General features: G+C 32.0%; 1 protein-coding gene across 1 annotated transcript; it reads right to left on the bottom strand.

Moving 5' to 3' along the window:
- Nucleotides 1–72: 72 nt before the first annotated feature.
- On the bottom strand, nucleotides 73–10,955 carry LOC106473158 (E3 ubiquitin-protein ligase RNF170-like; the record flags this gene model as incomplete). Its single annotated transcript, XM_013933837.2, has 3 exons — nucleotides 73–1,832; nucleotides 7,931–8,053; nucleotides 10,882–10,955. Coding segments are annotated over 3 exons (479 nt in total), but the record flags the coding sequence as incomplete, so codon positions are not given.
- Between the last annotated feature and the right edge of the window lie 1,217 nt (nucleotides 10,956–12,172).

The following is a 12,172-nucleotide window of genomic DNA, read 5'->3' on the forward strand; positions in this document are numbered from 1 at the left end:
GTCTTCTAGTCATTTAGTGAGAAAATATTCAAATTAAAAGTAAAGAAAAAGAAAAGAATACATTTATAAGAATGTGCTACTTTTAGTTTATTAATAAAATTTATAGTACACCACACAATTTGAAGCAAGAATCTGTTTTGTTGTTTATTGCAAAGCTACAAAATGGGCTATCTGTTCTCTGCCCACTGCTGTATTGTAGCCACCATTTAGAATATCTCACATTTCATAAACAGGATGCATAGACTATATCTCATTAAGTAAATAAACATAAACATTTCCATAACTCTTACACACACCCCCCCATCGTATATGGAAAATTTATTATAAAACACATATATGCCATTTTTTCCAGTGCTTATGAAATTATTTATTAAAAACCATAATAATACCACTACTTAAAGTACTTAACGACAACAAAAAATTACATATGTTTAGAGTAAAAATAAATATAGCTGTTTCAATGTAAACAAATTTGATTTTGGGAGTGAAGCTAGGCCTACTTTCGGGTTTAGTTAAAATCAGAAGTATGTTTCAATTATAAACTGTGGTACATGAGAATTTATTATCATTAATATTAAAAACCATAATAATACCACTACTTAAAGTACTTAACGACAACAAAAAATTACATATGTTTATAGTAAAAATAAATATAGCTGTTTCAATGTAAACAAATTTGATTTTGGGAGTGAAGCTAGGCCTACTTTTGGGTTTAGTTAAAATCAGAAGTATGTTTCAATTATAAACATGAGAATTTATTATCGTTAATATTAAAAATTAGATTGTTTTTTTCTTTTCTAAAGCTCAGTAGAAATAATTTAATTTCTCCTCTTACAGTATCACCTTTGAAAAAACATATAAGTATATTTATGAAAGAGGTAGAGCTAATCGGATTTAAAAAAGCAAGACTATAAAAATAATAGTGGAATGTGTTAGTCATGCAAATTGCTCCGACACTGGATTTTCTTTACAGTAACTATTGAATCTGAGAGCCTCTTGTCTGTATATATATCCAATACAAATTTACTGTCTAATTATAAAAAATATTTTCATGGCCAAACTAAAGATATTAAAGCCAAATCAAATACAGATTTTAAACTGTAGAACAATGAAATCTGACATACTGTAAACATTACATTATGTTTCATAGAAAATATTCTTGGGGCTCCCAATGATTTAGCATGACTATCATTTTGGTATATTAGCAAATAATGGGTCAGCATATTATTATTGTAGGCTATCATCAGAAACTTTTTTTTTATCTAACATTTTCAAATTAGATAACATACTTAATTTAAACTTAACTTTCAAACTGTATAAGCATTTTCTTCTTCCTAGACATGACGTGCCATTCAAGTGTTCTTGCTTATTGTCTGCCAATATTGCTTAAACATTTGGACGAAATATTACACTTTCGTCAGTTTGCAGATAATCACTGAAAATTTCAAAGGGAGCTGAGCTTTAGTTAACCATATTTTGTTTTGTCTGTGTATTGTAGCCTCACACACAAACACAAATTTATAATGCTGAATAATAAAGTTAAGTGTTTGTCAATCACTTATTTCATCCTCCCAACGAGTGGCCAGAAATCGACGGTATATGATGGTGATGTACACAGAGAGCAGGAATACTATAAACAGGTCATCTATCAGCCCGAATATTCCGAATAAAGCCTCGGGAATCATATCTAAAGGTGAAACAAGATACATGATGGCAGCCATAAAGCAAAGGACAACCCGTAGACGAAACATGTACATGAAACTTCCAACAGAAAAGAATTCCGACAGCATGTGACGTAGAAGTACTGGCAAGTCCGAAACGTATTCTGACCACTAAGAAAGAGGATTAATAACATAATTAGTTCTTAAAGTACAAGATCTGTACATTGATCTAATAGCTAAAGTAATTTATTTTTACATTTTTAGGATTAAAATGAATTACAAACATGTACTTATTTCTGAAAGCCTTTCTCTGTTGAGTTTCTCTCGTGTTGTTAACAAACATGTGACTTCAAGTTCTAAATGCCCTGCTTGTATCAACTTACTCAGAATTCTCTACTCTCACAACTTACTGACCATACATCAATAGAATTGACAATAGGTCTATTTTCCCATTATATTTCACATTTCAATTAGAGTGATGATGGAAAACCATGATTCACCCAATTAAGGGGAGGTGGGTGGTTATTTCAGAAATAAGTACTTATTTGAAATTCATTTCGAGCATAAAAATATAAAATTCATGACAGGTAGACTTACTGACAGTCAGAGTACTCGCATTGAAAAGGAGGCGGGAACTGGGGAGAATTGAGATCATAGAGAACAAAAAAAAAGTTTCAAGACAGAAAGGTAAAATCCTAGACCACCATTAAGACTTGGAAAAGCGGAGAAAGTTTACAATCCAGAACCAGAAATACTCAAAGAACTGGATTCAAGGGAGAATAAGTGGAATAGGTCAGCCTTAAATGATGACTGGACCTAAGGACACTAATGAAGAAGACCTTCTTTTCAGCTGGGTACCTCTTAACTTTAGATGCTTTTTGGTTCATACAGAAAGGTGTGTGTGTGTGTAGGTTTAACCGTGGAGCAAATAATGGAAGATCAAGTAGTGCTATAAAAAGATAGGAGGAATACCATGTCTTGTACCTGTAGGCTATAAACATCATCATAGGTGTGGGTCCAATTAGTAAACATGCAGGTAATAGAGAACAAATCACCTGCTAAGGATTTCATCTAGCTTGGAGAATAGCCACAGGTGGCAAAGAAACCCAAAAATGAAGCTACAGCAATATGTCAGCTTTTAAGATTCCCTCTAATTGTTACTAAGACTGGGAAGTTAAAGACATTGCAAGATAACAAACTTGATGAGAAGTAACCTGAAATTGACTTCAAAATTATGCAGGTACATCATGAATGACAAGTGAGATCAGAGGCATAACCCAATTCTTTAGCGTAGATGGAGGCATAACCCAATTCGTTAGCGTAGATGGAGTGGAGTAAGATCTGTAGAGCAAGATTTGTCCTAAGGTATAAATAACAAATGGACTTGATAGTTTGTTCATTTTTGTTGTTGAATTTTTGCTATCTTTACTATCCATCCCTAATTTTAAAGTGTTAAACAAGATGGAAGGTAGCCAGTCAACACCACTCTTTTCCAATAAATAGTGCGATTGACAGTCACATTAAAACTATAGAGTAGGACTAAAAATGCAGTTAATTAAATATAATGTTCAAACTATATTACTTATACTGATTAAAATGCATTGTTTTATCAGTTAGGTCCCTTTGCTGTTATAAATATTTACAATATTTTTGACCATATAATCCAATAACGTCTCAGGAAGCTTAGGTTAGTCCTAATTCCACACACTAAGCTAACAACACACCGTTCTCCAGATAAGCTTTTGACATACTGAGTATTTTAGAGTTTTAATGACATTTTAATTTTTAGTGCTGTTTTCCAGCCAGTTGCTTTCATATTTTGGTATTTTTATCCTATAAAGGAGCACCCGAGACAATTACAACATAGATTCAATACACTTACTTGACATTGATTGATAAAATTACATTGGTATAATTTTTAGTTCAACAGGAATCCCAATAACTCGTTAGTAAATGTTTCTTTTCTCACTAAAACTTGTAATTACAGTAAAGAAACAAAAAAAGGAATCCATGAATGACGTAAGAGACCATAGTTTTGCCGAATCACGTATCTTTAGTACTGCTTGGGAGGACACACTAAACAGATACAGTAGGTCTCCACATGGGAATGCGAAGAACCTATAGGATTTGACGTAATTTCACAGCATAAGGAATCAATCAGTTTATTGTGAGAGTTATCTCCAAGTTTTGCATTTGTTTAATTACCAATACAGATTTTGTTTCTCCTGCACTAATTGATAGACGTACTGTCGAAGGGTATACATATTTGGTAAGCATAATGTTTGTTTCTAATGCATGTTAAAAACATGAATATTTATACAGATACTCAATCTGCAAGGGATGGTGAAGTCAATCTTACATATCTTACAACCTTTCCACAGACCCTCCTCTGTACATGGATACTGTCTTCCAAGATCATTTTTAACCAGACCAAAAGCATAAACATTCATTGTATCCGTATCAGAAGGCACGGCCGGAAAAGTTTTTTCTAGACTTTTTGAGTTTGAGGGATCTATTTGTAACCACAGCTTTTACTTTACAGATGAGTGGTTGTTCTAGACTGGCACAGGATATAGTTTCAGTCCATTGTTGCCCCAGATACACTGACGTGCAAGTTTCCTACTTCAAAGCAGGACACCAAAGGATCCCTTTTCTCAAAATATTGTGCAAAATGTTTAAGTGATGTTGGTTCTACATTGCTTAACAATCTCGCTATACAAATATTGGTCCTTAGAAATTGTTGAGACCTCTACCTCTCCACCCATACATATAACAATGGTAGCATTGCACTGTTGAATATTCAGCGGTTTATCCTAAACCTTAGGTCGTAAAGATGTCAGCCATGATGTCACAGTTCACATCTGATGCAACATACCACATATTCAATTCATCTTACTATAATGGACGTAGCATGTATATATGTATGTAGCCAATAGAAATACCAAATAAAATGTGGCGCCATCTATTGAATGGCATCACAAACAAAAATCCATAAAAAGTTTCACACTTTGGGTATTTAAGATTCAGAAAATTCAAAAAATAACTACTGTGTAACAACCATTTCTTTATCACAGAATACAATTTTATATAAAAGTATTCTCCTAACAACAAGAACATGACTTTCACTAGGACTGTACGTGAGGGTTTGATTATATCTTTATTGATGTAATTTGTGAATATAAAACTAAAAAAATGAACGTTCTTAAAAAAACTTTTTTTTTCAATAAAAGGTACCACTTTTAACATATAAAAATATTACAGTTTATATCAGCACAATCCAAACACTTTTCCCATGTATTACTTCTCAGAAAAATCCTTTTTCTGAAAATGTTCACTTTTTCTCAATGAGGTATGAATACTACGTTTACTTTTCTGCTAGTTCTTATAAAGTATATTTAACCCTCTATTTTCCTTATCCAAGAAATTGGTGCACGTTTTTAAATTTTAAATTAACATTGTACAGTAATTTTAATAATTAATCTAAACTTTTTCTAACAGAAAAAAAAAAAAATTAAACAAATCCTTTTCTTTTCATGATACTTTCTTACAATGCAATGTTTTAAACGTTACATCTTCCCCCAGTGGAGGTTATTCATAGGTAATGACTTTATCTAAATCTGTAGTCCTCGTTTAAGACATGCAAATCCGTAAAACACTTGAGAATTACAATAAAAAGAACACGCAAATGGGATTTTTTTCCGTACTAAAAACCTTTCTCCTTGTTTGTATATCTTTACGCATGTGGAGAGTGTAAGGCCTCCTATACCGGCAAAATCAAATACTATCTAACAGTTAGAGGCAAGGAACACATGGGAATTTTCATGAAAACACAAAATAGTTGAGTAACCCCTGGTTTTCCTCTATACGCCAACATAGTAAGGAAACAGAACACAAACTTATCAAATTTCAATACCCTTTGTAAGGCCAACGCTGATCTGGAATTACTTATTAAAGAAACTCTCCACATCAAACAACTTTCACCAACACTGAATACTATGCAGTCTTTTAAATTTCACATTTTAAAAGTTATATAGTATTTTTGTTTGTTACTCCTGTACTTTCTATGTTTTAGTTCTGATTAAATTATCATTATTGCAGCAATGTATTTTAGTTATTTACTTAGGGATCATGTAATTATTTTACTTTAGATACTGAAGGTGAAATCTGTAGTATACCAAAACGTCTTTCTGTTATAAATAAACAATGTTGTTGACCTTAAGTATCGTCATCTTTTTTTACTGTGAAACTTCATTTTCCTCCAAACCTCTCGATTGCTAACGACTTGAGAATTATTTCAATAACGATTCAGGATTGAAACAAAATCCTAAGTGCTCTGTTTAACCAAAAAACAGTTTTGATGACTTGGGAGACATAAAAGAATGAGTTAAGATAATGATTACAAAGTTACGTGTTATGATTGGTCATGGTATTGTATGAAATAATTGTTGACTATATTAATTGATTCAGTAACTAAACAGACACCACATCAAACTATAACCCTGCCAGGATGTTGATAACTAGTTTAACGCACTTTTTATCCAATGTCGTAAGGAAATGAACCAGGATCACTTACTAGAATAGAGGCCCGTAGCCCAGCGGCTATCTCTGGTCAAACTACTCCATAATTTCTAATTATATTTTTTGAACTCTCATTATTTTCTTTACTAAAGCCGGTACATGCTTGCTGGGATGATATAACTATGGATTAGATGATCAGAAGGGGAGAAAGATGAAAACAGTATCGCAAATTTCTGACAATCTTTTATGGAATGGGTGAGGGGATTATATATATATACATAAAGATTAGACTTGTTGGTGATACAAATGACCAGCGACACATTTCCAATAAATAAATGTCAAACCAAAAAGGACACAATCAATCCCAAGACCATACGCATGTGAAGAACTTTTTTTTATAGCAAATTTTAGTGTCAAATTATGAGTTGTAATTGGTCAATAGTAAACTATCGCAGTCAGTATTTATTCTAATAAAGCTAAATAAAACATCAACTGTTTATAGAAAAGGAAAGAACTATTTTTCATCACTACCAATTTTACAGTATTATCTGATCTCTCACGGTTGATACAAGCTATTAAGTCATCTATATAATGAATAATGACATTCAAGTTCATCCAGCTCACAAAACAAGAACATTTTGAGATCTCTTTTGGAGCCATGGCGATCCCCTGTTACTCTGAGAAAATAGTTTCCATCCTTTTTAGCAAGTTTACTGATAACATTAATCTTTTTTTAAGATTATCATCACAATCATGTTTGTAATATTTTGGCTTGAAATTAAAAGACTTCAGTAAAACTGGTTTTTAAAGTTAATGTAAACAAAAAATTAAAGGTACATTTTAATCTTACACATGCATGCCTACTAAAGTGACCGAGTAGTAAGCCCCCCCCCCCTTCTCCAGCATTAAATGCTTACCTAAGTAACTGTAATTGGCCATAGAATGGTAAATAAAACAGCAACAGAACACTTCAAGACATTTCACAAAATACCAAAAAATTTACAATATTTTTCTCGGTCTTAAAACTAATCACTTACATATAATGGTGAAATAGGTTATTATCTTGTTGCTTTAATTAATGTTGAGAGCAATGGTTTGGGTTATTACACATTTAGATAATTGTTAAATAAGTGACAGAATTTTTATACACAGAGATAAAATGATAAAAAACCCTTTAACCCGAGCACTACCCAGAGGTAAACTGGGAACGGTGGTGTAACTGAGCTTTCAGGAAGTGTTTTTGTATATTTTTCAATGTACTGTTGTAGGTGTGTCTCATTTTCAGTGCAACATGGCCAGAAACGAGATCTTTATGTAAAAAAAAGGGTTAGAGATGTTTTACTTTACAAATGGTCAAGAAAAACTATACTTAAGTGTTGTTACAGTAAAATAAAGGTGACACACGGAGATTGACTGAAAAAGATATGTTAAGCAGATGAATTTATAAAGACAGTCACGGAAAATTATCGTAAATAAATAGTAAGTATTAGAAAGATTAGGGGTAAACATGAGCACTTAACTTTTCTTGATGGAACATGAACACTTAAACACAGAGAAATGTAAAACAAAATATTTCTTCAAGGTCTAATATTAGCTGTTAAACACAACCTAAAACTTTGTCCATACATATAAAACTAACATTTATCTCAATAAAATGATTCATGTTAAATGTTTGAAAATATTGCAATACAGGGAACAATTTAGTTTTACATCCTGGTAATATTTGTTTAAACAGTAAAAAAAAAACTTACTGGTCTAGGAGCTCCAGAAAATCTTCTATTGTAGTTATTAATCTCAGTAAGAATTTGTTTTATCTCTTCTTTGGATTCATTTCTTTTGTGTTGATCAGGAAAACAGCAAAGTAGTACTGACACCTTTCAGAAAATATAGATGATCAACATAAATAGAAAACAGCAAAGTAGTGCCGACACCTTTCAGAAGAATATAGATGATCAATAGAAAACAGCAAAGTAGTGCCGACACCTTTCAGAAGAATATAGATGATCAACACAAATAGAAAACAGCAAAGTAGTACCGACACCTTTCAGAAGAATATAGATGATCAACATAAATAGAAAACAGCAAAGTAGTGCCGACACCTTTCAGAAGAATATAGATGATCAATAGAAAACAGCAAAGTAGTGCCGACACCTTTCAGAAGAATATAGATGATCAATAGAAAACAGCAAAGTAGTGCCGACACCTTTCAGAAGAATATAGATGATCAACATAAATAGAAAACAGCAAAGTAGTGCCGACACCTTTCAGAAAATATAGATGATCAACATAAATACAAAACAGCAAAGTAGTGCCGACACCTTTCAGAAGAATATAGATGATCAATAGAAAACAGCAAAGTAGTGCCGACACCTTTCAGAAGAATATAGATGATCAACACAAATAGAAAACAGCAAAGTAGTACCGACACCTTTCAGAAAATATAGATGATCAACATAAATAGAAAACAGCAAAGTAATACCGACAATACTTCCCACGCGATTTTGTTGGCTCTGATTATGAAGAACAGTTGAATTCTCAAAAAAGCAAATGGATTCAATAATTGATGCAATTATAAGCATTTTCAGTTTATCACTGTAACTTTATTACTGTGTTTTTTATAAACCCAGTGGGTGTATATCTTTTAAATGATGAAGATTTGGAATGACTTCCCACTGTAAGAATAGTAAAAGTACTGCTTCAATTGTATTCCAGCTAAAATCATTGCTTTATTCATATACTATCAATTAATGTTCATAAACTTTATTAACGACGGCCATCCTTCCAAAAGGGTGAGCTTAATGCCTCATTTGTTATAGCAAGTTTTTGATTTTGTTTTGTACAATTTATAACACTGTTATACTTATCTCTTTGTTTACTGGTTCGACGTGTTTTGCTGCCATGTGCAAATGCTGACTGTGCCACCTACAGTCGCTTTTCTGCTATTATAATAATGCTACACAATTAAGCCCCTAAGAACCTGCTACCTAGTAAAATGCACGTGCTGCATCCCCGGTCATGGGTTGGTAAAACAGAATTAACGCAAGAGCTACACCAGATAGACCCGCTTAATCTTTCCTGATTGAATCAATGTTAAATGCAATAAATAAACTGGGTAGAAAGTTAAACACAAAACAAACAATCTTTATTACAGAATGAAACACATACACTGTGTCTGTGTATAACTGCTTTGATGCTTAAACCCACTGAACCACTGTTCTTCTTGGATACTTTTTGTAGGTCTTGTCACCAGATCTCGTTTGGCAGAATACTCTCCCTATAAGGTATTACAGTTGAACTGACTAAATACCACATTTCTTAGCAAGCAAGAAACCTCACACTAAACCAGGGAAACATTCGCTACCCACTTGACTGGTCATTCTCATTATAATATAGCTAGGGCTGTTACTTCTAGACATCACCTGAACAACCACTGGAGGACACTGCTATTCATATCTTTACAGAATTTGTAATATTAAGCAATGTTATCCCTGGGCATTAACGGGTATATCTACTTTTAAAAGGAATAAAGGTAACTTAAAACAAGATCAACCTAACAGTTTTCTGGACTGTGTGCTACGTGAAACTTCCATATATATTCAGAACAAAGAATGAATTGAGAATTAACATTGTAATACTACAAGAAGATAGAAATCCGTGATACATTCAGATACCATAAATACATTCTAAAATATCTGATGCCTCTTTCAGAACAGATGTTTCACTAATAAAATTTAGCCATTAAAATAATGAAAAAAAAAACCAAACAAAAACTGATAGCTCATTTTGAAAGAAAGCAAAAAAGTTTCTGCATTGGTTTAAAATGAGGCTTTTAGTCCTAACAAAGGCTTAACTGCACATTTTTATTACATTCTTCTTAAAAAAATAATTATGGGTTTCAAATGTGGCACCTAACAAAAATTACTTCATCTACATCTTGTCTGAAATAAGTCCCGAATCTCTAATTCAAAGCCTTTAACGAACTATCTAGTTAACAGAATGCGAGAAAAACAAACATATTTTCAGTCCCCTATATAAAATGTTTAAGTTTCTTACAAATTTAAATCAACTAATCATTGTAATTAAATAATAAAAGGTTACTCCACCCACAACTAGTTGCTATATCACAAAATAGGAAACTCTAAATTTTTTAAGAATACTTGGTACACAAAGCAAGGCAATATTGTTCATTTTGCCATCTCTTACTACATACATATTTAAACAATCTGTTAGTATCACACTTTGGGCCTTTTTTTTTAAGATTAACCTTTTAACTATTACAGTTTGTTTTATATAATTTAGTCCCAGTTAAAGAAGAAGCATTTTTATGTTAACTGAAGAATATTTTATTTAAGAAACATAACGATTGAAGGCATAACTTATCGACTTATGATAAAAAAATACATCAACTGGTGGTTCAGCCTATTATTAAAATGGTTTTTCAAATTAGTACATAATAAATATTGTGAGTACACTGTTGAAGAATGAATAAATAAACAAACCAGCTTGTAATCAACTAAAGTTAGTTTGGGTTTACATTTCAATGGATATTTTGACAGTAAGATGTGGAGGAAAAAACTGGAGTTTTTTATGTAATAGTTGTGGTCTTTTTTTAAATTTCTTACATTTAATTTTTTTGTATAATAATTATGTTTTTATGCATTTCAGTATGTTTTTTTTAATCAATATTCCTTTAGAGTCTCACCTGTTGTCTGCAAACGGGGCAACTTATTCCATTTCTCCAGTTCCCATGTTTCCAACATAGAAGTACACACTGAGCTTCGGAAATGGAAAAATACAAAATCTTCACAATGGCAAGAGTTTAAAAAACATTATTTTAGTTGTGTTATACCTTAAAAAAATAATACATTGATGTATGAGAAATATGGAAGCATAAGAAAATTATTTACATATTTTGAGGACAAGAAATTGTATCATTTGACGAAAGTCTGCACACATAACTTGTTACAATAAACAATGGCATAAAAGTAACAAAAACTTGTTATTTATCTATATAACACTAAGTATAAATATTAAGAACAAGTAAGGATTCTATTAACGGAAAATATAATGTCATATGGTTGGCTGATGGATCACGTTTTTGGAGCAGAGATCTATTAACTGTGTACATGACAATGGCAAGAAATACAGGCTGCTAAGCTCTCAACAGGGGGATCGAGAATTTTACCAACATCTAAATCCCCCTGTTTTATCAGAATTCCAATGCACCTTTCTGACAAATCTAATTTAACAAACTCATTTTCCACAGTCACTAGGGTTGTTAAAGTCCTTCTGACTAGATTTTATACAAAAATTGTTGAGGTTAATTCTTCTTAATAGATCTGGCACAGTCACTAAGACTGTCAAGATTAATTTTTCTAATAGGTTTGACACAGTCACTAAGACTGTCAAGATTAATTTTTCTAACAGATCTGACACAGTCACTAAGACTGTTAAGGTTAATTATTCTAACAGATCTGACACAGTCACTAAGACTGTTAAGGTTAATTCTTCTAACAAATTTGACACAGTCACTAAGACTGTTAAGGTTAATTATTTCAACAGGTTTGACACAGTAACTAAGACTGTTAAGGTTAATTATTCTAACAGATCTGACACAGTCACTAAGACTGTTAAGGTTAATTATTCTAACAGATCTGATACAATCACTAAGACTGTTAAGGTTAATTCTTCTGGCACAGTCACTAACATTATTACGGTCCTTCTGAGCAGGATAAAGATCATTAAACCTTCCCACTGTAGAATCACAAACAACTAAAAATTAAATCTAATAGACATCGTCTTAAAACAATTTGTATTACATTCAATTCATTGCGATATTTCCCACCTTAACCTGTGAACTTAATTTAAAACATGTAAAGAAAAAACTTAAAAAAAAGTATGGTTTACTACCATTTCATCTAATCTAATGTAATCATCTACCAACATAAATATTTTATTTTTTTGTAAACTTGGTATGCCACTTTATTTAGTGT

Source organism: Limulus polyphemus, unplaced genomic scaffold (genome assembly GCF_000517525.1).
Source record: "Limulus polyphemus unplaced genomic scaffold, Limulus_polyphemus-2.1.2 Scaffold5937, whole genome shotgun sequence".
NCBI lineage: Eukaryota > Metazoa > Arthropoda > Merostomata > Xiphosura > Limulidae > Limulus > Limulus polyphemus.